This window comes from Orycteropus afer, unplaced genomic scaffold (genome assembly GCF_000298275.1).
Source record: "Orycteropus afer afer isolate SDZICR_OR568_19922 unplaced genomic scaffold, OryAfe1.0 scaffold00490, whole genome shotgun sequence".
NCBI lineage: Eukaryota > Metazoa > Chordata > Mammalia > Tubulidentata > Orycteropodidae > Orycteropus > Orycteropus afer.
In genome coordinates, this window is record NW_006922077.1 from 570924 (window position 1) to 598494 (window position 27571).

The window sequence follows — 27571 nt, forward strand, 5'->3', positions numbered from 1 at the left end:
GCCCTCCCCTCCACAGCAGAAAGCCATGTTTAGGCAGCTTGTTTGGTGATTATCTTTTCCCCTATCTTCCACACCCTCCACCTTCCAGCTATGTTTTGCTGTATATCTTCCTTACAATAAAGATAATTTTTTTCAGATATGGCTACTATTTGATAAGCAGGAAGGGTAGGAGATGTTCTCACAAGTCTGGGGAAGAAAGAATATTTAACTCCCTATATAAAACTTAAGGTGCTCTGGTGGTACCATGGTTAAACCATGGGGCTGTGAACCAGAAGGTCAGCAGTTGGAAGCCACCAGCTGCTCCACAGGAGTAAGATGAGGCAGTCTGCCTGCATAAAGATTTACAGCCTTGGAAACTCTATGGAACAGTTCTACTGTGTCCTGTAAGGTTGCTGTAAGTCGGAATTGACTTGATGACAGTGGGTTTGGGTTATACAAAAGTTCTCTAAACTATTTTTTATCCTCTCTCCCTGAGTCCAGTAGAGGGTGTACTTCACTCTCAGCTAACAGCATGGAAAAGGATTCTAAAGTGAGAAACTGAGTTCCAGCTATATGGACAAATAAGAGGGAAGATACAGGTTGCCAGTTATATATTTATAGAAAGATAATCCCCTGGCTTTAAATAGGTATGTACATACAAATATGAACAAACTTAAAAAAATACAAACCCTTGGATCACAAGGGGGCAGCTGAGAACCCTTATCTTTTCCCTCAAACCAAGGGAGGAAGGCATGAGTCTGTTTTTTAAAATTACGGATTTTGGCTATCCCTGCAGCAACAAGTCTGAAGCTGGGTGATTACCCGTAAGGGTGAAAATCAGGATGAAAGAATTCAAAGTTCCCACTCTGAATTCTGTACCTCCTCTAATTAGGACTACATGCATTCTTGTTCTGCCTTTTAACTGGTATGTGGGGACAGAGGAGGAGGAAGAGGAGGTCTGTCCTGAAATGGGTCAAGAGATAAGACAGATTCATAGTTTAAAAAGGGGGAGAAAAAGAGTCATCTGCTCTGAAAGCAAAAGACAAGACAAAGGCATACAGACCCCAATGAAATACCCAGTTCCCACACCACCATGTATTGTCCAGTCCAAGCCCTAGGTTCTTTGCTCTAGCCACCTCCTATTTCTTTGGTATTGTCAGAAGACAGATTTAGTTCCTGCGTACTGGGGAGAAGGGAGAGTGGTTCAGGGACTTCCTACAAGTAGTCAGTGAACAATTTGAGCTTAAACTTTTCCCTTTTTTAAATATTTAAAAATAAACAAATCAAACTCCAGCCTGTGCTGAACACAGCCCTTTTGACTCCCTGACACTGATTTGAGGAAAAAGGAGAAGGGTTGTCAACGCTGGAAAGGCCTCCTCACTTTCTTCCGCCGCTTCGGTTTGGCTTCTCCCTTGGGTACTGTGTTGTTGGGTTTGGAGGCTGTGGTGGTCCCAGGGCCAGGCTGAGGAGCTGCAAAGAAGTTCCCATTGGACATCTGGCCTGGAGGTACTTGAAATATCCGGCTCAAGAAATCCTGAAGGTCAGCAGGGGGGGTATCTGGAGTGGCTCTGAGACGAAAACAAAAGAAGTAATGAGGCAAGAGCTCTTACTAGCCATACGGTTACCTAAGTTAAAGATACTGAGTTAGTTCCCAAACTTCCTAGAGGATGAGGCATTTGTTAGCGGTTATCAAGTCGGCCCTCAACTCATGGCAACCCATGTGTTACAGAGTAGAACTGTGCCATAGGACTTTCTTGGGTATAATTTTTACAGAAGATCACCAGGACTTTCTTCCACAGAGCCACTAGGTAGGCTGGAACCATTAACCTTTGGATTAGCAGCCAATCACAAATCTCTTACACTACCCAGGCTCCTTGAAGAGGCACTTAGGTGTCCTAAACAGTCTGTCATCTAAAACCATATTCAAACCTCTAATCATGGATAGATTACTGAGGAGAAATACCACCTACCTCTGCCTTCCACTGGTGCCTCGGACCCGAGAACCAAATGAGATGTGATAGGGGACTCTGTGGGTATCTGGGGAAATTAGCACACGCTGGCATCCAGCCCACTCTGCAAACATGAGAAATAATCAAAACATCACAGTTTAGACAACAAGTGGGATCAAGAATTAAAGGTTCATACTTCTAGAGGGCAGAACTATACCTGTGATATCATACACCTTTCCATCCATCAGCGCAAAGTAGGTGATTTTGAGGCCTAACATGCTTGACTCTGCCCAAAAGTCTCCTTCCTTGGCAGGATGCAACTTATTACACTCAGCACAGTATCTGGCATTTTTAGGCTCCCGATCCATTTCAAACCTCCTGCAATCCAACACAAGGGTGATTCTTAATAATAAATTAAGCCCACCTAGCACATGACTGTGGTCTCATCATTGCTGGTAAATGTGGTCAAAACTTAATCTAAAGCTATCTCCATTCAGCTGTTGCATATATCTATATATGCCCTACCCTCAATCTTCTATCTTAAAGTTAAAATATTAATGAAATCTCCAATATCTTACAGCATAGCAAAAGTAGAAATGTCAGGGTCTTTACTCACCGTCTATATCCCACAACTACCAATAATACTCACGGGGAAGGGCTTTGGCTACCCAGTGTCAGATATGAGTGTCCCACCCTGTTTTCTTCCTCCTTCATACCTATGCTTTCCCTGACACTGGCTGCACATCATAGTATTCATTGCCTCCTTGAGGTCATCCTGCAGCTTGGACAGAAACTCGTTCACTGACCGGCTCAGCTCATTCTCTGCCATTCGTTTCCTAAAAGAAAAGTTTCGTAAGTCAGGGGATTGCAGGAGAGACGGGTCAGATCTACTGGTCTCTTAAAGCTCCTGGCCACCTAGAAAGATAGGCAATCTCACTTCTCTCAGCCTCAAAGAGCCTCTATCTACAAGTCCAGGGGCCTCAGCTATTGGGGATTTTTCATTTACCCCACCTGACAATATCCCACTTCCAACTTACATCTCATATTCCTTCCGCCTTTCAGGGTTGCTGACGATGTCCCAGGCTGCCCGCAAAACCTTGAAGGCCTCCTCAGCCTGGGGATGATGATTTTTGTCAGGATGAACCTATTAAGACAGAGATGTCATCACAAATCCATTCCAGCTCTCCCCATGTGGGGTCAAGATAATCTCACATCAAAGGGTTTTACACCAACCTTTAGCAGAGTCAATACAGCTTAATGATTAGTTCCCTCTCTGGCTCTCCAGATAGATCGGGATTCAAGTCCCAGGTATATCAATCAAGTATCTAATATCTAATGATGGTTATGACCTTGAATATTTTAATTTAGGGCTTAGTTTCTCCACTGTTAAATGGAGCGACAGTCTACCATGGATTGTTGTGAGGATTAAATGAGAATGCATGTGAGGTATATAGCCCAGAATTTGGCACTGAGGTGATCCACCACCTCAATTTCCAGGCATTATCCCCGTTTTAGCATTGCAAGAAAGCTCTCAGTCTCAGGCAGAAAGGACAGGTGGTCACCTTACCTGGCAAACACACACCAACCCTTCACATTTCATCAGTCACAAAGTGACTAAAGATGTTACATCCTCAAACTCATTCTTCTGAGAAATTCTCCTATGTACTCAAAACTTCCTGCAATAGTCTACTACTTCTTTCTGTCCCAGAAATGAAAGATTATCATGATGCTCAGAGGCTTTTATCCACTCTTTAGCCTTTTCTCCAAGACAAATCTTCCCTCTCCCTCCATCTGCCTAATGTTCTGATCTCCATGTGCCACAAATACAAAGATAAAACTAGTCTTCTGACTGATATCAAATAGAATGCTGTGAATCTCCCACATTCCCAGGCTAATGGAACAACTTTCTCATGGTTACCTTGGGACCCAGACTAGGAAAGCCAGTGAGGTGTTCTATAAAAAAGTCCATAGACACTTTAGAGCAAGGGAGAACTTTGGAGTGTGAAGACAAGTGTGTTGAGGATGGGAGAATTTGACTACATTTCTCTCCAAGAGAAGTTAGGTTGAAAAATGAGAATATGTGTAATGGTGCTATTCAGCAAGAGAGGATGTCTGCTAAGAAGATACGAGAGTGAGAAAAGATCTATCTTATTCGTAACAAGCAGAGTGTGAGCAGTTGTTCCCCACTTTGAAGAATTTCCCAGGCTATCCAATAAAGGGCATGCATTTTCCACCAAACTAATTTAATTCTTTGGTAAATTTTAGCCCTGATGATTTATCCTATCTTGAATAGTTTAAAGGAGCTCTGGAGGCGTAGTGCCTAAGGCATTTGACTGCTAACCAGAAGGCTGGGCAATCTATTTCCGTAGTGATAGGGCCTCGGAAACCCCAGGAGGGGGTTGCTGTGAGTCGGATCCGACTGGATGGCAGTGCCATTTAAAGGAGACCTTGGAAGTTACAAAAACGACATGGGTGCAGCATCCTCTGACCACCTCCATCTTCACAAGCAGGAGATAAAATCACCATCAGCAGCCCAAGGCTTATTCCTATGAGGCCTGACATGTTACCACCCTCCTACCTTTCTACCAACTCTGACACCAATCGTGCCTAAGGCACTCACTACTTTGCTGGGTTTGATAATTCGTTACAGTGGCCACACACAAAACACAAACAATACTCACGATTATGGGGTTTATTAGGGAAGTAATAGGCTAAATTTTAGGTTCAGGAATGTGCTCAGGACACAATTCTTTGATCAGTTCATTCTCTTTCTGCTATGCCCCCAACCACACCTTTCTGGCCCTTGGCCTCTCAGCCTGGCCTCTGCCTTGCTCCAGCAAGTGTTACAAAGCCCTTATAGCTCTACCTATAGGTACACCTACACGCACCCCACTTCACCAGCAAGCCTCTTGCCCAGAGGCACTCAGCTTTCTAGCTCTGTGCTTGTGGTGCAGTGAATTACTTGGTATGGTTTTTCAAGCCTTGGCCTTTTTGACTCCCATCAAGACTACTGGGTGGGACTATGAAAGTAAGGTGTATGGAACTCTAATGTGAGGAGTGGTTAGTTATGCTATTCTGCTGGGTTTAAAGTGAGCCCTCCTAGAGGCAAAGGGAGTGAGCTCTAGTGGCGTAGTGCCTAAGGCATTTGACTGCTAACCAGAAGACTAGTGGTTTAAACCCACGAGCCACTCCTCAGAAGGAAGATGAAGCAATCTACTTCTGTAGTGACACTACCTTGGAAATGTAAGGAGGGGTCACTATGAGTTGAATCCGACTTGACAGCAGTGAGTTTCTTTTGTTTTGGAGAGGTGGAGGGATCTCACTGCCATCAAGAGAGATGAGCCAGAGGTATAGTTGAATACCTCTAAAGATCCCTGCACTGGACCTCCTTGGCAGAAAGACGGCTGAGATGACCAACTGAGGTGGTGGTGGTGGTGGAACCATGAGGCATTAGAGCAGCAGGCTTGCCAGCCCATGAAGTGAGAAAGCTGAATGCTTTTGAGCAAGAGGCTTGCTGGTGAAGTGCAGTGCATCTAGGTGTACCTATCGGCAGAGTTGAAAGAGCTCTGTAACACTTGCCCAAGCAAGGCAGGGGACAGGCCAAGGGCCAGGGAGGTATGCCTATAGGCATAGCAGAAGAGAGGCTGTCCTGACTAAAGAACTGTATCCTGAGAGCATTTCTTAAACTTGAATTGTAACCTGTTACTTCTCTAATAAACCCCAAAATCGTGAGTATTGTCTGTGAGTTGTGTGTGGCCATTGCAATCAATTGTCAAACCAAGCAGAAAAGTTGTTATGGGGGGCTGAGGGGAGGTTCCTTGCCTTCTACTGACAAAGAATTGAACAGGAGAGGCAAAATGTCCCCAGGAACTAAAGTTTATTATAAAGAAAGGAGGGGGGAGGAGCATGCGAGGGAGACAGAGAGGAGCTTCTGCCTATGCTGCTAGCCTCCAGTCTCTCACTGAACAAAGGATTCCCTAGACTTTATAAAGGGTTTTAGGCAGGAATAAGGTACCATCTTTATTCATAAAATAGGCAGGGGTTTCTGCAAAAAAGATGGGGTTATGAAAATCAGGTGTGCCCACAAGAAGTAGCCAAGATAGATTCCATTGCAAAGGCTGTTGGAACAAACAATAGAACCTGCTGCAAAGGCTGATTCTGGGATGTTGTACATGTGTGAAGTCTCTGGACCCTGGTCTGAGTCCCAGCAAAGGATTCCTGTTCTTCACTGCCTCTGGTGGAAGGTCACTGTCGGTCAAGTTGAATTTTACTGCACATGCTTTGTACCTGGTGAGGTACTTTAAGGACAACTCAGGAGGTTTATCAGCATTTTATCTTGCATCATCAGTAGTTTAAACTGAAATTGTTGTAACCTAGAGGATACAAATTTGACTGAAAGCTTAAACAAGCAAGGACCAAATAGAAGTAAAAGCAAAATTACTACAGGAGGTTCTTAAGAGAGGTAACAACCAGGTAAGAGAAGGAAAGTATCCTTTAATTTGATCCCAAATATTACTGGTCATCTATGCATGAGCTATCTTTAACCACTCCATCTGTTCAAGGATCCTTCTCACAGCCAGTGTCCTCCTTTCACCTCTAAAACTGTTTGGACTTGGTGATGTGTAAGGACTTTCATAGGCTGTCCTAGTCTTGAGTTTTGAGGCTTTCTTTACTAGTAGGACAGTGGCAGCTACCAGTCAGAAGCATCCTGGCCACCCTTGAGCCACCAGACCCAATTGCGCTGAGAAACAGGCCACTGGTCTAGTAACCACATTTTGAGTAAGGACCAGTAAAGTAACCCATTGTCTTTAGGGACAGGGAGGTTAGTAATGATCTGCTTCTGGTAGGGCACTAATGCTCAACTTTCTGGAGTCAAGGTGATTCCAAAGTATTGCACCTGACTCTGGGATATCTGAGTTTCCTTGGAGGAAACTTGGTACCCCCAGTTTCAACTTTGTAAACCCAGGCCTTGCATTCTTAGCTTTCCCAGGGGTGGAGGTGTTCTACACTTTCGGAGATGCTTGTTCTAGTATCTCCTTGGGAAGTGGATTCTTAAACTCAGGGATCTCTTTCTCACTTAGAAAGAGAAGGAATGTTGATACTTGATTATCTTTCATATTCTAGCATAATCAGAAAAAATTTAACTTTCTCAACTTTTTATTTAACTTTTCTCTTTCCATGACTTACTTTTACCTTCTATGACTTTCTAGATCCATCTAAATTCTTCCCATCAAAACTGAAAAAGCACCCAACTTAGCAATTAAATCTCTTCTTAGCAAGGGGATAAGACATTCAGAGACATAAAGAAAGGGATGGCTTTAAATGTTAGGCCCTAATTTCACAATTAAGGGGGAAGGTAAATTTTCTTACTTAGGCTTCCTGTCAACCCCAGTATCTGTGAAGTGGGGGTCAGAGAGTCGGCCACAAGGTTGGGTCAGGACAGAGTAGGCAGCTCCCTTGTCTAATAAGAAAGCGGTTGTCCTACCTGCCACGTCGATGGTAACCCAAGGCTCCGCTGAAGTGTTATCGATGAGCTTGTGTCCTGGAGCTGGATGGTCCTCTGGGCTTCATTAATCTGAGCAGTCAGCTATGCCTCCCAGGGAGAGCTTGCCCAGGAGATACTCTGAGGTTTCTTGCTGGGGTATCCCACTTTGGGGCACTCCAGGCAGTCTCTCTTCCAGTGACCCTCCTTCTGCAGTGCAGCCACTGGTTTCACCCCAGCTTTGCTGGTTGCCACTGCAAACAACTCAACAGCCCAGGTCTTCTTGACCCCTGTGGGTTACCTCGAGGTGGTCTGTGAAGGACTGCTGCAAGCATTTGGGCATTTGTAGCTGCCATCAATCGGGCCGGCTTACCCATCTTTTTCTCCTCCTCCTCCTCTGTCTGGTCCCTGTTATTAAAACTTTAAAGGCCTTCTCAACTAGCTGCAAGGGCAGGGTTTCAGGTCCTGCCTCTAGCTTTTGTAGCTTTCTTCTGATACTGAGAGCCGACTGGGTGATAAAGCGCATGGCTATCAAATGCTGCCCTACTGGTAAACTGGAGTCATTGGTGGTATATTTTCTGACTGCCTCATTTAACTCTAAGAAATACAGCTGGATTTTCTTTTCCTTGTATTACTGAAACAGGCAGAAGATGGCAGGACCTGAAGGGTTAACTAGACAAACACAAGCTACAAGCCCTAACTGCTACAGTTAAAGACTAACCCAGGTCCTGGAACATAGGGCACAGAAGTAAGCAAGCAAGCAACCTATCCAGTTCTATGCTTCCTATCTGGCAAGATCTTTTCCAGGTGTTTGCAGGCAAACTAACCTCCTCAGCTCCCCAAGCATATGTACATCATTAAGAGACAACCATTATATGACCTTCCCAGGGTGGCGGTACTGAGGCAAAGACACAGAAAACCCTTAAAAACTCCAGCAACTTTTTGCTTGAGGAGACAAAGGCTAGCACTGCTTAGTCCCTAATTTGTCTCCACTCATGAGCTACTTTCTCGTTCCCTTTATAAAAGCTTTGTTCATGTGGAAAATCTAAGCCTCTCCTGGTCATTTTTGGTCAGCAGAAGGCAAGAGGCTGATGGGGCAGACCCCAAATGGGGAAGGGCTCTCTGTAACATTTACAGCAACCACAGAAGGACCCCTCTTTTTTTTTTTTTTTTAATTTTATTTTGATTTCGGTGAAGATTTACAGAGTAAATTCACTTTTCATACAGCAGTTCACATATACTTTGTCTCATGTCACTGACCAAAATTTACAATGCAACAGCTCCCCTCCCACTTCCTCCCCAGTTACCTCTTCCCAGTGTCCATCCCTCCATACTCTTCTATGCCCTGAGCTGTCTCCCTGTGCATAAGCAGCCCTTCCTTCTCCCATGATTGTTCTCTCCAGGGTGTGTGTCTACTTGAGGTAAATGTTTAACTCACATGCCTGTACTTTGTTTGGCTGGAAACCACAGGTGTGGCTTCAATTCCAGACCTGAAGGGCAGCTAGGGGCCATAGTCTCAGTGGTTCCACCAGGCTCTATTGGACCAGCAAACCTGGTCCCCACCTTCTTTTTTTTTTTTTTTTGCCTCCAAATGGTTGTGAGTTTTGTTCCACATTGTTCTCCCTCTCTATGCAGGATCTCCTACATCCCTTCCAAGTGGATGACAGTGGTAGCCGGGCACCATCTAGTTCTTCTGGTTTCATAGTTGTATAGGTTGCAGATCGGATGGTGTACCAGTCGCTAGGACGGATTGTTTCCATTAATTTTGGTTTTCTTCTTTCTTCTTGACGAGGAGAGACCCACTGTTGCATCTAGATGGCAGCTTACTAGCTTTTAAGATCCCAGTTGCTACTCGCCAAAGTAGGAGGTAGAACAATGTTTTGTATAGTATGTTATGCCAATTGAGCTTGATGTCCCCTGAGACTATGGTCCCAAGCCTGCAGGATCAACTACTCAGTTGCTCTGGGTAGCTGGCTGTGACCAAGCAATGACCATAAAGAAGGACCCCTCTTAAGGGGTCTGGAAGACTCTAAAATTTGAAACCTCGAGGGGCTGATGTCCAGCAGACAGACAAGCAGCTGCCAGGACTTGGTTTGTCCTGTGTCCCTCCTCTCAGTGAATGGCCTGATTTTCTTTACAGTCTCCTCTTCCCTGGGAACAAAGGCTTTTCCAGATTTTGTTTGGGTCCCTTTTCTTGTTTAACCTGTGAGTACCTTTACTGAAAGTACAGAAGCACCTTCAGCCGGACTTGATCACCCTGGAAACCTGTGTGTGAGAGAACTCAGTCTCCAATAGTGACAAGAAGACCACTGTGAGCAGAGTGCCCCTGACTCTGGTAGTAGCCCGAAATACCCTAATCAAGGGGCAAACTCCCCAAGAAACAGGGTGTGCATCTCAAATTTTATTTGAGTTGCCCTGTTTGCAACCCAAATCCTACCTAGATTTCTGATCTTTTTCCTTTTCATCTCTTTCTCCTTTTTGCCAAGATATAAAATCCTGGCCTTCTGTCTAATCCCTCTCTCTTTCATCTCTGTTCCTTGTTTAGGGGTAACCCCCGCTTTGTAGTTATTTTTGTAGAGTTTTATTAGTTTCCTGCCCAGTGGCAAGTCTTTCCTGTTGTCTCTGTGAACAGTCTTGACCCTCTTATTGGTGGCTCCATCTAGATATTACTCTGGCCTTCTGTCCAGCCAGTACTTTTTCTATAGTCTTATTCTTCCTTCTTGTCCCAGCCTCTGGAAAAATTTGTTCAGTGAATACCTTTGTAGAACTTCCCTTCCCTTGCCTCCTGATCTGTAACTAGCTCATCTTGCTGGCTTCATCTATGGGAGGGCAGAGGGGAAACTTCTGTCTTTTGTTGTCTGAACACCTTTGTCAGTGCCATCACAACGCTGGGATTCTGGGTTTAGCGGTATCTTGAACCTGGATCCAAACATGGTTACATCTTCCTGGCTAGTCAGCCAGAGGTGCCATCTGGTAGCCAGTCCATGCCCACCTGGGCAGGGGAGAATGCTTGGGGCCTCCTGGAGATTTCTCCAGAAAGCCTTCAACCTGCAACCTGGTGGACATGGCCCGGATCCAATGTTAGTTAGCTCCTTGAGTGGAAACAAAGGAACCTTATTTCAGGTAGGCTTACATTTGTTCTAATCAGAGGTTTGAGTTTGTAATCTAGTCTGTCAGTGTTAGGAACACCTTATTGCAGGTGAGTGTACCACTAAACTAACCTGTTTGCTGGCTTTTCTGTTCTGATTTTTATTTCTGTTTCTTTCGTAACTGATGTTTGAGATGGGTAACAGTCAGAGTATAGAAGAGTACACTCTTCTAGGACATATATTTTTCATACCATTGCAACAAATTTGATTATGATCTCATGAGAAACAAAAGGCTGGTCTTTTTAAGCAGAGTTTGTGTGACCACACTGCAAATTAGGAGACCAGGACTAATGGGTCAGTGAATTATAATACTATTTTGCAATTGGATTTGTTTTGTTCCCTCATTGGCAAATGGGGCAAGAAAATGTATTTATGTACTTTGTATGAAGATAAAGAAACGTGTTATTATTATTATTATTTTGTAATGCCATCTGGCCACAATACACTTCGGTGGATCAAGAAAACTGGCCAGAAAACAGCAGTCTCTCTTATAACACCATTTTACAATTCAATCTTTCTTCTTTTTTTTTTTTTTTTTGCAAAAGATAAGTAAAGTGGAGAGAGATTTCCTATTTAAGAACCAAATGAAAGGTTAAAGACCTCAAAGAAAATTCTTTTTATTCTTAAAGCCCAGAGAGGGGAAGGATATGTTCCAACCTCTACCTCATCTGACAGCACCTTCAACACCTGAGGTGTCATCCCTCACAGGCCCTGAGTGGGGTCTGAACAAAACCCACAGGCTATAATCCCCTGGGGGCTGGCACCGCCACTCCTTGTAAAAGAACTAGTGAGACTCCCACCAGTCCGGATAAAGACATGTCCCTTCTTCTCCCACCCTAACTCCTGCACCTGCCAGACCCAATCCCCTAGTTTGTCCCCTTCCTTCCTCTATGGAGATGCCAGAATTAGTGCCCCAACCTTCTCCTCTGCGACTTAGATCTGGAAGCAGATTATACCCCCTGTGTGGACTGTGGATAAGTTCCTCCCTTTAAACAAATAATAGGTAGAAATGGAGGAGCCACCAGAGTCCATGTCCCCTTTTCAGTCCCTGACTTAGGACTATGCAAGGAGAAATTTGCCAGCTTTTCTGAAGATCCTGATAAGTTCAGGGAAGAATTCGTTAAACTTAAATTTTGACTTGACATGACCTGAGATGACAAAATTGTCATTTTAAGTCATTAATTGCACCCCAGGTTAAAAAAAAAAAAAGCTAGGATCCTCACTAAGGCTAGGGAATATGCAGACTCACTAACCCCCATTAACCTACATGACATTTACAGACCAAGGAGGGTAAGCCATCCTTGAGACAGACCTTTGTTGGGACTAAGATAGCACTGAGCAGGATACCATGAGGCACATGTTAACTTGCTTGTCAGAAGGGATTTTAAAAAAGTGCACTGTAATTACAGGAAGTCGAGTGTTAGTGTCTGACCTAAAGCAGACCATTACTAACCTCCCTATCCCTACCACCAGAAAATAGCTTGGAGGCTTTCTAGGGGTACCTGAGTTTTGCAGAATATGGATTTCTAATTTGGGGCTTACAGCAAAGCCAACTCTATGAGGCCTTGAGGAGAGGAAAAGGTGCCCCTGGAGTGGACTCGAGTGTCAGCAAGCCTTTCAAAAGTTGAAATTGGATCTCAGAAGGGCTCCTGCTCTTGGGCTCCCAGACATTAAAAAAGCAAAAGGTTACTTTAGAGGTTCTTACTCAAAATGTGGGACTAGTTACTAGAATGGTAGCCTATTTTCCAAAGCAATTGGATCTGGTGACTCAAAAGTAGCCAGGATGACACCAAGTGACAGCAACCATGCCCTCCCCAAACAGGCAGCAGCCACTCATTGCAAAAGGGACATCAAAAGGGTGACAGTCATGTCACTTTGGGAAATGATAAGGCAGATTCGGCAGCCAAACAGGCTGCTAGGAGCCTGAAAACAGAAAAGGCATTAGCCATAATTTCCTATGGCCCCTTACCAAAATCTCCTCAGTATTTGAGTCAGGAGAGGAGAGGAGGAGAAAGAGCAGGATTTACACTTGACCCTAGCGGATGGCTAATAAACAGAAAAATGGTTGTTTTTATGCCTGAATGCAGTAGAAAGTAATGCATGATGCCCCTCTTTCTGGAAGAGACACCCTCTTAAACCTCCTCAATCCCCACTTTTATGGAAATAACCTGTATAAAGTAGTTAAGGAAGTAGTAAGAAGCTGTAAAATCTGTCAGAGAAATAATCCTCAGTCCCATCCAATAGATCCCCCACTAACCTACCCAGTTCCACATAGGGGGACGTATCCAGGGGAAAACTGCCAAGTAGACTTTACAGTGTAACACCCCCAAACAAGGATTTAAGTATCTTCTGGTAGACATCTTTACTGGATGGGTAGAGGCCTTCCTTGCCAAAACAGAAAAAGACCATAGAGGTAGTGAAGGCCCTATTGAAGAATATAATCCTTAGGTTTGGGCTCTCTCAGTCTCTACAATCAGATAATGGTTCAGCATTTGTGGCTAAAATAACTCAAAACCTTTCTAGTGCTCTGGGAATAAACTACAGGTTGCATTCTGCAGGGTACCTCCAGTCATCAGGAAAGGTAGAGAAGATGAACCAAACCTTAAAGAAAATACTTGCTAAGCTCTGCCAAGAGACACAAGAGTCCTGGATAAAAATGCTCCCAATCACAATTCTGGAAGTGAGGTCAGCACCCAGGAGTGACTTAAAACTCAGCCCTTATGAGATGCTATATGGGTGCCCCTTCCTAACTGTAGATCTAACTGTTGACCCAGAATTAAACCAATCACTAAAGTACTTAATTAAAATTAACCTGGTGCAAGTCCAAAAAGCCATCAGAGATTATGGGAATAAAGTATTACCCACTCCCAACAAGGAGAGTTGTCATGCCTATAAGCCAGATGTAGTGCTCTTAAAGACTTGAAGAAAAAGCACACTGAAGAGTCATTTGTAGGAGAGGTGGACCACCTTTAGTACTCCAGGTGCACAACTCCTGAGTAGAACCCTATGTCCCTCAGGATACCCAGTCTGAAAGAGATACATTTACTGAACAACACCAAGACACTTGTGAACCTATAGAAAATCTGAAGTTTCTGTTCAGAAGAAGAGCCAGGGATAAGTACTACCTAATTTTCTTAAGATCATCATTAGCTAAATTGCTTGTGCTTGCCTTTGTCAAATTAATGATGATCAGAGTTTCCAACCCATACCCGGAGGAGAGCCTTGCCAGACCATATAGCTCACCAGAACAGTCAGTGAGGGATTTCTACTCCGCTAGGCAAGTTGACAGCCCTGTATAAGCATGAAGAAGTTATAGAAGAGATCCTCAGGAACTCTGGTGGTGTAGTGGTTAAGGTATTTGGCTACTGACCAAAACATTAGTGGTCTGAACCTACTATTTGCTCTGCAGAAGAAAGATAAAGCAGTCTGTTTCCATAAAGATTTAGAGCCTTGGAAACCTAATGGGGGTCAATTTGAGTCAAAATCAACTTGATGGCATTGAATTTGGAGGGTGTTATTATTATTATTATTATTTTTAAGAAAAAAGATATCTTCATCCATATTCCCCATAAAGATTTATGAGTATGAAATCTCTCAGAAGGGAATGAGACAGGCAGAAGATGGCAGGACCCAAAGGGTTAACTAAAAAAACACAAGCTGCAAGCCTAACTGCTGTAGCTAAAGACTAACACACGTCCTGGAACATAAGGTACAGAAGCAAGCAAGCAAACTATCCAGTTCTATGCTCCGCTGTCTTGGAAGATCTTTTACAGGTGTTTGCAACCTAACCCCCTCAGCTCTCCAAGCATGCACATATCACCACGAAGCAACCACTGTATGACCTTCCTAGGGTGGCAGCATTTAGGCAAGGACAGACTAGAATCAAACTGGTGCCTCAAGAGATAGCACATGCATGCCACCCCTTTCTAGAAAACTACCACCTCTTCTAAGAAAATCCCCACCTGTTTCAAAACACTTAAAAATCCCAGCAAATTTTCCTTGGGGAGACAAAGACCAACATTGCTTAGTCCCTATTTGTCTCTACTCATTAGCTACTTTACTCTCTCTTTCCCTTAATAAAAGCTTTTTTTGTGCATGGAAAATCTAAGCCTCTCCTGGTCATTCCCAGTCAGTAGAAGGCAAGAGCCTGATGGGGCTGACCCATGATAGGGAAGGGCTCCCTGCAACCTTATCTCCTTTATTCTATCATAGTTAACTGGCTAAACAATGCACTTCTTCATTCCTTCTGAGAGGCAAGTTAGCATATGCTTCATTTTAGCCTGGTCCATGTGACTTTCTTAGTCTCAATGAGGATCTGCCTCAGTGATGCCCCCTGCCCCCATCTGATGTCATGATGTGGGTTTGTTCTGGTTACTTAGTGCCACCCTAACAGATAATATCACAAATTGGTGGCTTGAACAAACAGGAGTTTATTCTCTTACAGTTTTGGAGCCTAGAAGTCCAAGTTCAAAGTGCCTGGCTCTAGGGTCTAGGTGAAAGCCCCTCGACCTTGGACTTCAGTTCTGCCTCTTACTCCTGGCCCACTGAAGCTGGAGGATTTCTTCACCCAGGTAGCTGCTGGCTGCTGAGGCTGACAAACACAAGGTCAACAAGTAAAAAGGCACAGTCCCAGGATTACCAAACCACATGGCAGGCCATTGATTCAAGTCCATTAAGAGTCCCAAGATAGGCAGAAAACATGGCAGGCTGCTGAACAATGACTCACTTACACACAGGATTCAAGCACGCCGAAAGCTCAGAGACCTTTCTCAATGCTTCTCCTTATATACTGGAAGCAGAACTCATCCCTAAGACAGCTATTCAGCTGCTCCAGTAGATTCTACCATGGAGTTGATTACCAATCACATCATGGGGAATAACTATGTCCAGCTTCCCAGATGCTCAAAACCAGGCCCAGCCAAGTTGACACATAACCTTAACTACCATAGGGTTAATGGGAGTTAGCAAGTCTGCATGTTCTTTGGCCTTAATCAGGATTCTAGACTTTTCATCCCGGGTACAACGAGTCAAAATGACAATTGTGTTGGCTTAGGTCATATAGAAAGTTAGGCTTGTTGCTGCTGTTAGGTGCCAGTGAGTTGTCTCCAACTCATAGTGACCCCATGCACAGCAAAACGAAATACTGCCTGGTCCCGCACCAGCTCCGTGATCCCTGCTATACTTTAGCCCATAACCACAGACACTATGTAAATCCATCTTGTTGAGGGACTTCCCCTCTTTGGTCAACCCTTCACCTTACCAAGCATGATATCCTTCTCCAGGGAATGGTCCTTCTGATAACATCACCAAAGCAGATGAGACAAAGTCTGGGCATTCTCATTTCCAAGGAGCTTTCCGGCTGCACTTTCTCCAGGGCGGATTTGCTGGCTCTTTTAGCAGTCCATGGTACTTTCCGCACTTTTTGCCAGTACCACAACTCAAAAGCATCAATTCTTCTTCAGTCTTCCAAAGTTAGAAAGTTAGGCTAAGCTTGATAAATTCATCTCTGAATCCATCAAGGTCTTCAGAAAAGCTACTAAATTTTTCTTTACATAGTCTTAAGTTAGGGACAGCAAAGGGAACATGTACTCGGGTGGTTCCCCTACTTCCATCTATCACATGCTTCAAGGGGAACAACATAACCACAGTTGACAATGGAGGGCATAATCTTCTTCCAGATATAAATCCCACAGGAGAAGATTGAGGCCTAATTCTGGCACCACCACAGAGTAAAGAAAGTGACAAACTAGGAGATTAAGTCTGGCAGATATAGGAGGTACAGGAGTTAGGCTGGGAGAAGAGGGGTTACACTTGCCTGGGCTGGTGGCAGTCCCACCAGGTCCTCTACAAAGGAGTGGCAGCACTGGACCCTAGGGGATTGTAAGGTGGGGGTTCTGTTTGGCCCATGGTCAGGGGGCTATGGGGTATGACACCTCAGGTGCTGAAGGTACTACCAGATGAGATGGAGGTTGGAATAAAGGGGTCAGTGAATATATCCTCCCCTGCCGACCCACCATCCCCCCACTTCAGTACAGAAGATATAAAGAATTTTTTCTTTGAGGTCTTTAAACTTGCACTTGGTTCTCAAATTAGAAATCTCTCTCTACTTTGTCTTTTGTTAAAAAAAAAAAAAAAAAAAGATTCAATTGTAAATGGTGACAATTTTAAACACTCAGAAATTCTAAAGTGCAGCCAGGGCTGAGAACTATTGAGCGACGGTTTTCACCTTACCATCCCCCCACTTCAGTACAGAAGATATAAAGAATTTTTTCTTTGAGGTCTTTAAACTTGCACTTGGTTCTCAAATTAGAAATCTCTCTCTACTTTGTCTTTTGTTAAAAAAAAAAAAAAAAAAGATTCAATTGTAAAATGGTGTTATAAGACTACCATTCTCTGGCCATTTTTCTTGATACCCCAAAATGTATTGTGGCCAGGCAGTATTACAAAAAATTACAAGTTTCTTTATCATTATATAAAAAGATACATATACATTTTCTCGCCTCCATTTGCTAATGTGGGAACAAAACAAATCTAATTTGCAAAACAGTATATAATTTACAGATCCAGAAAGCAGACAGCATTCTTGATCTCCTAATTCATGTTGTGGTCACATAACTGTGTTTTAAAAGTCTAGCCTTATCTTTTTCATGGGATCAAAACAAAATTTGTTTCAATGTTTTAAATACATCCTAGAGTAGTGCACCCTGGTACGCTCCAGCTGTTATCCATCTCAACAACCGGTTACAAAAGAAAGAGAATCAGAAAATCCTAACAGATAAACCACAGGCAGACAGGTTAGTTTAGTGGTCCTAACACAGAAGTGCGTGTGCTTTCATTTCCCCTTCTTGGATACCAGCTGCTGCCACCCTCAACACAGGCTCAGCCACTTCAAGTTTGGTTAATAATAACCAGATTACAAACTCAAACCTCTGTAAAACAATGATAAATTTACCTGAAATAAGGTTCCTTTTGTTGCTTCTCAAGGAGCAATCACTGGGTCTGAGCTGAGTCTACCAGGTCACAGGTTGAAGGCTTTCTGGAGAAATCTCTGGTGGGGCCCCAAGCAGTCTCCCCAACCCAGGTGGGCACAGACTGGCCACTAAATGGCTCCCCTGGCTGATTTACCCAGGAAAATACAACTGTGAAACTGGGTCCATGTTTCAGGTAACTCTAAACCTTGAATCCCAGAGCTATGATGGCACTGACAAAGGTGTTCAATCAGACACAAACAATAAAGAAGTTACCCCTCTGCCCTCCCATAGATGAAGCCACCCAGATGGGCACCCTGAATTCTCATAAAAACACCAAGATGGGCTAGTCAAAGCAGGAAGCAAGCGAAACTCCATAGAAGTAATTACAAAAGGATTTTCCCAAAACCTAGGACCAAGAAGGGAGAAAGAAGACTGTGTAGTCAAACTTCAGGAATTGGAAACAAAGTATAATGTAACATGGGATGGGAGACAGAAACCAGAGAAAGCTCCTCTGGGCAGTAAGAGTGTCTTTTACCAATCCTAACTTACAACAAGTTCAGGTCTGACTTACAGGAGGCCCTTCAAAATATGAAACTGAGCAGCAAAAACACAAATATTTAATGAGACAACAAAAGGGGGGAAAAAAATCTCCCAGGAGGGGTCAGAGAAATTCTGTGTCCAGGTATTCTGGATCCACAGCTCACAGATACAAGGAGAAATTATAGGTTAACAATTACAAGACAAGATTTGGAAAAAGTACTGGCACTGAGATTACCCCCAAAGATGGAACCAAAGGGAAGAAATAAAGTAAGGAATGCACTCGCCCAAAATATATCCAGTTTTAAAGGGAAGAAAAAGGGAAATTTAAATTCAGAATGAGAATGATAAGGAAATTCAGAGGAGAAATTAAAGGAAAGCCACTAAATGGTGCCAAAATTGAAGGAAAGAATTTAAAGTGAAAGAAAGACCTACTACTCACAGCCATCCAGAGTTTCGTGGGACTTTTCCACTAAACCAGCCCATTTAGGGTGAATCACTCCACCTAATGGCAACCCCGAGGTGGTAAGACCCAGGACAAAGAGAGTTTCAAACCGCCCCTGGTAGCCTCACCGTTCTGACCCACGACGTCATCCTTTTGTGAGACTGAAAAAGGAGGAGACAGGAAAGAAAGAGTGCTGTGGTTGTCTATCTCTTTGGAACCTACCTGGAAACCTCACAGTCCAACGTCCCACTGTGAGGCCTAAAAAATAGATCTGGCAGCCTCATGGTTCAGACAGGGGACACTGTCTCTCCAAAGCCAAAAGAAAAGAAAAAAATGGTGAAAAAGGGAAAACCGGACAAGGAAACAAATAAGAAATAAGATCGGGAGAAAGGTTTGGTTCATGTGGGGACTTAATTTGAAAGGTTCAGATTAGAGGTCTACTCACCAGGAGGGAGGTATGCAGGACAAATCAAGTCCTAGCAACTGCTAGTCCATCTGACTGGGTCTCCCAGACCTCCTCTCAAACCCGGGACACTTAATGTCCCTTCATTGGTTGCCACGTTGTTACAGGGTGGGGGAAGGATCCTTTCCTTCTACCTACAAAGAATTGAACAGGAAAGGCAAATTGTCCACAGGCACCAAAGTTCATTAAAAAGAGAGGAGGGAGGGGGTCATGAGGGAGAGACGGAGAGGGGCTTCCGCCTAAGCTAGCCTCCAGTCTCTCAATGAACAAAGGAGTTCTTAGGGCTTACAAAGGGTTTTAGGCAGGAATAAAGCACTATCTTTATTCATAAAATAGCTGGGGGGGTTCTGGAAAAACAGGTGGGGTTATGAAAATCAGGTCCACGTGCAGGAAGTAGCCAAGATGGCTTCTATCACAAAGACTATTAGAACAAAGATGGAACCACCTGGCAAAGGCCGATTCTGGGATGCTGTGCACGTGTGATGTCTCTAGCCCCTGGTTAGAGTCCTAGGAAGGGATTCCTGTTCTTAACTGCCTCTGGTGGAAGGTCACTTTGTCAGTCAAGTTGAACATTACTGTATACTCTGTACCTGGTGAGGTACTTGAAGGACAACTCAAGAGGTTTATCAGCATTTTCCAATGGTCAAGCTTGTGGGGCTTTTGAAATGTAACTTATTTTTCCTAAGTACTTGGTTTGTTAATAACCAGCAATTCTCTGTTGCCAGCAGCAAGAATACTGAGTCAAAGGCTGCTTGATTCAGCCAGCCCTACCTGTCTCATGGGAGCTCTGGTGGCCTAATGCCTAAGGCACTTGACTTCTAACTAGAAGGCTGGTGGTTCAAACCCACGATCCACTCCTCAGAAGGAAGGTTGGGCAATCTACTTCTGTAGTGATCCTGCCTCAGAAACCCAAGGAGGGGTCGCTATGAGTCGGGTCCGACTCGATGGCACATAACAACAACAACAACCTGTCTCACAGTGAGTGCCCTGGGAGGGATGGTTGGTGTCAGAGTTGGTAAAGAGGCTGGAGGGTGGTGGCATGTCTGGACTCATAGGAATAAGCCTTGGGCTATTAATGATGATTCTGTTTCCTGCTTGTGAAGTTAGAGGAGGTGAGAAGATGCTGCTTCCAAGGCCTTTTTAAAGTTGGTGTCAGAAGAGGGTTTAGTTGCAATGGCTCCAGACCAATGGGAGCATGAGACTTTATAAAAGAAAGATGGAAGGGGCCTGGGAAGTAAACCTTTGTATTCTTAAATGGTTACTTTGGTGGTTGTTACCTGTAAAGGTGGAAAGGAATGTAAAAGATGCTTTGCTGCAGCTCAGAGGGAAAAAGACCTGAGGTGAAGAAAGGCCAGGGGCAAGAGCCAGGTAGATTAAAGGAGATGACTGACTGGAAGCTGGGGCTTTTGATTAGACCCAGCCAAAGGCCCAAGGTCATATGCATAGAATGGATACACACTAAAGGTGAAGAAATGAAAGTGGAGTGTTTTAAAAAGGACTGTAGATTTTGGATTGTTTATCTATAAGAGCTTTGGTAGTACAGTGCTTAAGGCATTTGACTGCTAACCAGAAGGCTGGTAGTTCACACCCACCAGCTACTCCTTAGAAGGAAGGATGGGCAATCTACTTCTGTAGTGATACTGCTTTGGAAACCCAAGGAGGGGTTGCTATGAGTCAGGATCGACTCGACAGCAGTGAGTTTGGTTTTTGGTTTGGAAGGTACTGTAGATACTGAATGTTCTCTTTCCTTGTCCTACGGTAGAAATGAACATTGGGTATGGATAACAGAACATGTAAGTCTGCCTTCAGCCAACAGTTGATTGGACATGCTAAAAGGGGAACTAGAATTTGCCTGGAAGAAACACAGGCCTTTTGTTTCACGCCCTGGGCGTAGTGTATTAGGGCTTAGGCAGAAAATCTTAGCCCTACCCAGAACATTCAGAGTGAGGAAGTTTGTAGTTGAAAAGACATGGAGATCAATCCAGAACTACTGAGAGAACAGAAGATTTGGATATGAAGACAAGACCCACAGAGAAAAAAATGACCGGCTTTTTGAATTTCCAGCAAGCTTTGGGGTCCATCAAAGTAGGAAAGTCATGGCCAATGAGAAACCACTTCCAAAACTACAAGTTAGAGGGAGTTAACAAGTAGCAGGCTTATATGCTGCTTGTTTCTGACCACCCACGTTTACTTGAAGACTGGAAGGAGGGAAGGTGCAGCAATGAAGAAACAGACTGAGTTTGGTACTCTTTGACACAGCCCATGGTGGCTAGGGATAAGAGGAAGGACAAACCAAACCAAAACCAAACTCACTGCCTTGGAGTCAGATTCGATTCATAGGGACCCCTCCCTGGGTCTCCTAGGAGATATCACTACAGAAGTAAATTGCCCAATCTTCCCTTCCAAGAAGTGGCTGGTGGGTTTGAACCACCAGCCTTCTGGTTAGCAGTCAAATGCCTTAGGCACTACACTATCAGAGCTCCTCAGTATGAATTATACCTCAATATAAAGAAAACAAAAATCCTCACTAGACCAATAAGCAGCAATCATGATAAATGGAGAAAAGTTGTCAATTACTTGGTTACACAATCAACACCAATGGAAGCAGCAGTTAGGACACAAGATGATGTACAGCACTGGGCAAATCAGCTGCAAAAGACCTCTTTCAAGTGCTGAATAGCAAAAATATCTCCTTGAAGACTAAGGTGCACCTGACACAAGCCATGGAATTTTCAATCACCTCATATGCATGTGAGAGCTGGACAATGAATAAAGAAGACTGAAGAAGAGTCGATGCTTTGAGCTCTGGTGCTGGTGAAGAATGCTGAAAGTACCACAGACTGCTAAGAGAACTAACAAATCTGTCCTGGCAGAAGTACAGCTGGAATGCTTCTTGGAAGCAAGAATGGCCAAACTTCATCTCACCTACTTTGGTATGTTACAAGAAAGACCATTCCCTGGAGAAAGATATCATGCTTGGTAAAGTGGAGGATCAAGAAAAAAGGGGAAGGCTCTCTACAAGATAGATTGACACAATGGCTACAACGATGGGCTCAGGTATAGCAAGGATCATGGACCTGGTCCAGGACCGGGCAGCATTTCATTCTGCTGTACACAGGATCACTAAAAGTTGAAGATGACTCAACGGCACCTAACACCACCACCTAAAATGGGAGGAGATAAAAGCATTAAGTGGCTGGTTTACATGCTTTCAAAGCTGTGCTTATACTCAAACTGATTGTGAAGGGGACACTAATTTTTGAAGTATGAAAAGGATAATGGGTACAAAATACAGGAGGTACCTGTGGTTCAGTGAATTACTTGGTATACCTTTTCTAGCCATGGCCTTTGTGACTCCCACCAGATTAATGGGTGGAACCATGAAAATAACGTGTATGGAACTCCAGTGTGAGGATTGGTTAGTTTTGCTATGCTGCTGGAATTAAAATGAGCCCTCCTGGGGCAGGAGTGCATGGAGGGAAGGACACAGGGAAGAGGTAACTATGGGAAGGAAGTGGGAGGGGATCTGTTGTATTGTGGTAAATTGTAGTCAACGTCATGAGACAAAGTGTATGTGAACTACTGTATGGAAAGTGAATTTGCTCTGTAAACTTTCACCCAAATCACAATTAAAAAAAAAAAAGGAGCCCTCCTAGAGGCAGAGAAAGGGAGCTCTAGTGGCACAGTGCCTAAGACTTCTGACTGCTAACTAGAAGGTTGGTGGTTCAAACCCATGAGCCACACCACAGAATGAAGATGGGGAAATCTACTTCTGTAAACCCCCAATGGGGGTTACCACAAGTCAGAATCAACTTGATGGCAGTAGGTTTGGATTTTTGATAGAGCCAGAGGGAGGGATCTCACTGTCATCAAGAAAGAAGATCCAGAGGTGGAGTAGAGTGCATCCTTGGATCCGAGATCCCTACACTGGACCTCCTTGGTAGGATGGAGGAGACAACCAGCTGAGACTGGCTGAGACAGTGGCACCAAAAGAACCATGAGGCACGAGGCACAGCAACGGGCTTCCCAGCCCATGAAGCAAGAAAGCTGAGTGCTTTTATGCAGGAGTCTTGCTGGCAGAATAGGGTGCACCTAGGTTTACCTGTTGGCAGAGCTAAAAGAGCTTTGTAACACTCGGCTGAGCAGGGCAGAAGATAGGCTGAGAGGCCAAGAGCCAAAGAGGCACAGCAGAGGGGAGACTGCCCCGATTGAAAAACTGTAACCTGAGAGCATTCCTGAACCCAAATTGTAACCTGTTACTTCCCTAATAAATCCCATAATCATATACATAGTCTGTGAGTTCTGTGTGGCCCCTAAAACAAATTACTTAACCCAGCTGAGAAGTAGTGAGTGCCTTGGGAGGAACAGTTGGTGTCAGAATTGGTAAAAACACTGGAGCGTGGTAGCATGTCTGGCCTTATAGGAATATGCCTTGGGCTGTTGATGGTGATTCTGTCTCCTCTTCACAAAGTTAGAGGAGGTCTGAAGATGCCCACCAGCCGCTCCATAGAAGGAAGATTTACAGCCTCAGAAACCCAATGGGAGTCACTATTCAGTGCAGTGAGTTTGGTTTTTTGGTTTATTCCTCTTTGGTGTCATATCACCAGCGAGGTAATTTGTACTCTGTGATGTTTTACCAATCCAATTTCATATACTCAGCAAAAATAGGCCTTCAATGCAATTTGCACACATTTCTTATATTCATAATATGCCTTATTTGTACAGTAATACCAACAATCAAGTACCTAGAAATAGCAACAGAATATATATTTCTAATAGCAAATACGATTGCATCCTTCTATTAAACCACTGTCCTCAAGCATATCATGTCACAACTGCACTTCTTTATCAAAAAGGCAACCATATTTTCATGTAATGAATATACACACACACTTCTCTATGATTTATGTTCCATTCTCCTTTTTTCCTACTGTGGGATGTTGGCCTTGAAACAGCTTATTTTCTTCTACCTGATCCTGGAACAATCACTCAAGCGAACTCCTTAAGATCCCACACTAAGTGCACACTTACCTCTCTGGAAGAGATAGTTGGGTTTCCCTGTGTTCAGCAAACCCTCATTTATTCAGGGCAGAACTAAGGGACTCTCTGACTTGGACTCTTCATCTAGTCAGAAGGACTTCACCTGGATACTCCAGGGGTAAGTGATATATCAAGTTCATTCCTTACAATAATAAAATCTCATGACAAAAAAACTGAAAATTGAGGGAAGATCAGATACACAGCAGAGGACAAAGTCTTGACAACTCTTTCCTAAGAGTAAGTTACCCTTCGGCTTCAAGGTGACTTCTTGCACTGCCTTCCCTTTATTCCACTCTCTTCAAAATCAGAATAGAAAATAAAGGATGAGAACAAAAGAGGAACAGAGAAGAAGGAAGAGTACTCACCATCACTGCAAGCTGCCTATAGGCCTTCTTCAGTTCAACATCTGATGCTGTGGCTTCAACCCCCAGCACATGGAAAGGGTTTAGTTCATCCTCAGGAATTCCAGCCATGGTCAAGAGTCGAGCCACTTCCTCTTCAGGTTGGCAGTAGCGCCCACTAGTTATGGGTGCATTCCCCTGCCTGTTAGTCCTCTGCTTGATCCAAGGAAACTCCACCCAACCCCAATGAACCACTTTTACCAGCTGCTGCCATGGCCTGCTGTCTTTCAGCAGAGTCAGGTAATGCTGCAACGCAGGAGAATCCAGCCAAGAGAATAGCCAGGTGGCCTTAGCCCACTTCCAGCCCAACCGGTCACCTAGTCCTACCAGAAACTGCCAGCCCAACTGTAGACAGCCCAAGAGGGCCACAGCCAGAAGCAGCAAAGCACCCAGTAGCCTAAGTAAATGGGTGAGCAGCCCTATGCCATAGCAAAACCCCTGGCTCAGAAACTGGAATATCACCTGGGCCCAGCGCCTCAGCCGCCCAGCCCAGACTCCCACCCAGGTTCGAAAAAGGTCCAGATCACTGCCTTTCAGCTGCCTGCATGCATAGATGAGATGCCCACAAGTTTCCACGTATTCTCCCACCAATACCAGCAGTTCAATCAGCCACCAGAAGCCTGCTTGTCCAAGATGACATAGTTCCTCTGCTCCCCAAAATCCCAGTCCTCTACGCCTATCTGCCTGACTTCGTTTCCCACCCAGCCGGTGTCGCCCAGGGGGCCGGGGATCTCTGTGTCCACCATCTCGAGTATCCTCCTTGGTTGGAAAGCGGTGCCGCTGCCTCCGGGGTGGAGGTTTCTTTCCACTGGGAACATGTGAAAAGTCACTGGTGAACTTAAGAGGTTCCTCATCATATTCCTCTTCCAACTCTTCATCCTCCTGTAAGGCTGAAGAGATACAATGGTGGCAAAAGTTGCTAGAAGAGCTATCTCCTCCCTGAGAGTAAAGACCTTCAGGGATTCCAGGGGTTCCTTGGCAGTTGCAAATAGATGGAATGGAAAGAAAAGAAGGGTTCTCATCCTCTTGGTACCCAGCCTCATTCTCTCTTGCGAGTTCCTGGTCCACTCCTGACTCTTCTGAAGATATCTCACTCTGATTAGAATCTTCTCCATTCCTGGGAGGTCCTGGACCCCTTGGGGGGCCATGGCTTGGATCCGACCAGTGGGCTGGATTTGGGGGCTGTGTGTACTTAGGATCTGATTGCTCCGTGAGGCAGCCAGTACCATTAAGACCAGTCCCTGCTGAGTCCCCAGGTCCTGAGAATGAAAGTGTGTCAGGGTCCACCGAGGGTCCTAAAGTCCCGAGGGAAGCACCATCACTGTGTTGGGCTCCACACAACCCTCTTCCTGCGGGATGCTTCTGGGCCATGACCCTGGGGCTTCCTGAGGGTTTTAGGTCACAGCCATCATGGTAGGTTCTGATGCCTGTAACAAAGGTGTCAAGGATGGAACTGAGAGGGATTAAATAATCTCACATCAGGATACATTTAAAGCAAGAAACTCACTTCCAAGGTAGGGAATGTCCTTCCAAATTCTTTTTCCACTACACCAAGCAATAAGCCAGAACTAAAGTAACCACTCCTCCAAATCCGCCTTAGTTTTAGTTTTCCAGAAAGCTGTAATCCTAAAGGAAGGGGTACCATAAAGGGTGTGGTCTTAGGGTCACTCTTGGGAAAAACCTAAAAAAGGCCCCAAACTGGAGCCTCAGACTACCAGAAAAGGGTGGGGACTGTGCAGCCCTTAAGGAAAACCTGGGGGCGGAGCTTGGAGTTACCCCAGAAGGAGACAACCCCGGAATCCTCGGGCTGCGTCGAGGGGGTGAAGGTAACGTACCCAAACGCGGCGGTAACTCCTCCTCTAGCAGCTGGGACTGGGGCCAGGGGAAGCTACGAGAGCAGCTCCCCCGGCTCCTCCTCCCGCTCCCACTCTGCTTCCGTCTTCCGTCTCTGCTGAGGCCTCCGACCTGAACCCACTTCCACTTCCGGGGTCACCAGGGAAGGTACGGGTAGAAAAAGGAGAGCGGTTGGCGGAGAAGCGAGCTGGTCTGGCAAGCGTAGAGTCAAAATCAAAGAGGCGGTCCTAGAAAGAAAGGGACCCGCCCCTTAAAGGGTCCTCCGTTGCTGCCCTCCGCGTGCTGGAATGGGATCCCGGCAGGTTGCACCCGCTACAAGAGAAGCAAATGGACGCAGCAGGGGGCAGACTCTCAGGTTCCTCTGCTTGTATTCTTCTGCTCTGCCGAGATTGGAAGATGGAGGAGAACCACCGAGGCACACTCCGTCTCCCTTACAGACTAAACCAGGGAGGGCAAAGGAGCCACTGCCCTGATCCCGTTCCTCTAGGGCTACAGCCGAGGACAGAGGCCCCTTTGTATCCTGCATGGGTAGGAAGGAGGGCGCCCCAGATTAGCCCCGGCCCTGGCCCCGAGCGCTGCTCCACCTTTCCCAGTAATCGTGGGCTTACCCAGGACCTGATACAGCTGGAGAACTGCCTCTGTGTAACTGTCGCTCCCACTGCCCAGATCCGCCTGTCTGGACGCAATGCCCAGGCCCAGTAACAGAGGGGCCAAAGAACTGGGGGCGTAGCTCCTCTGCGTTTAGGGCCGGAGCCTAGAGGCACGGAGCACTGCACTTATCTGCATGCTGCTTTGCATCTAATTTGCATACCGACTAGTTCAAAAGATGTACACACGCGCTCCCGTCCCCAAGGATACCAGGCTTGGGTACCTTTGCCTTCCGTCCCCTCCTGTGCACACACCTCTAGCCTCTTACACTGCTCTCGTTAGTGCCCTTGCCAGACCCCGTCTTGCTCCGCAAGGTTTTCATACTCTGAGCCACAGGCTAGTAACAGCCTCTTCCCCGGGTGCCGGATCCGGACCACCCGGTTCTGCAGAAGACAATACTCCAATTCTCTGGGAAATGGAAGAAACCAAGCTGGAGCAAGGGGAGCAATGGGACACCAGCTGGTGCTTTGTGCGCTTCAAATAGTTGAGAGTCATCTCTTAAGTATTCAAAGACCTTCCCCAAACCGCTTGCGGGAGTCCTTCAAGATCCTTCCCTGCTGTGCTTTGAGATCTGTGGTCCTGGATTAGAGCAGTGAGCAACCTGGCTCCCCCCACAACACAAGGTGAAGAGTTGCAGGGGCCTGTCCCATGAT

At 45.1% G+C, this 27571-nt stretch overlaps 1 protein-coding gene across 1 annotated transcript; it reads right to left on the minus strand.

The window, feature by feature from the left end:
• Positions 1 to 1336: 1336 nt before the first annotated feature.
• Positions 1337 to 25856, minus strand: DNAJC14 (DnaJ heat shock protein family (Hsp40) member C14). Its single transcript, XM_007955086.2, has 6 exons — positions 24381 to 25856; positions 2966 to 3072; positions 2645 to 2764; positions 2146 to 2306; positions 1950 to 2052; positions 1337 to 1547 (listed from the first exon to the last, which is right to left on the minus strand). The coding sequence occupies exons 1-6, from the start codon at positions 25785 to 25787 to the stop codon at positions 1337 to 1339; spliced, it is 2109 nt and encodes a 702-aa protein (XP_007953277.1). The 5' UTR covers positions 25788 to 25856.
• Positions 25857 to 27571: the final 1715 nt, after the last annotated feature.

Coding starts and splice junctions, on each gene's coding strand:
- DNAJC14 (XM_007955086.2), bottom strand. CDS start 25,787: ATGGCCCAGAAGCATCCCGCAGGAAGAGGGTTGTGTGGAGCCCAACAC. Junction 3,073..24,380: donor ATAGGCAGCTTGCAGTGATG/GTGAGTACTCTT, acceptor CTGTCTTAATAG/GTTCATCCTGACAAAAATCA. Junction 2,765..2,965: donor AGGCGGAAGGAATATGAGAT/GTAAGTTGGAAG, acceptor CTTTTCTTTTAG/GAAACGAATGGCAGAGAATG.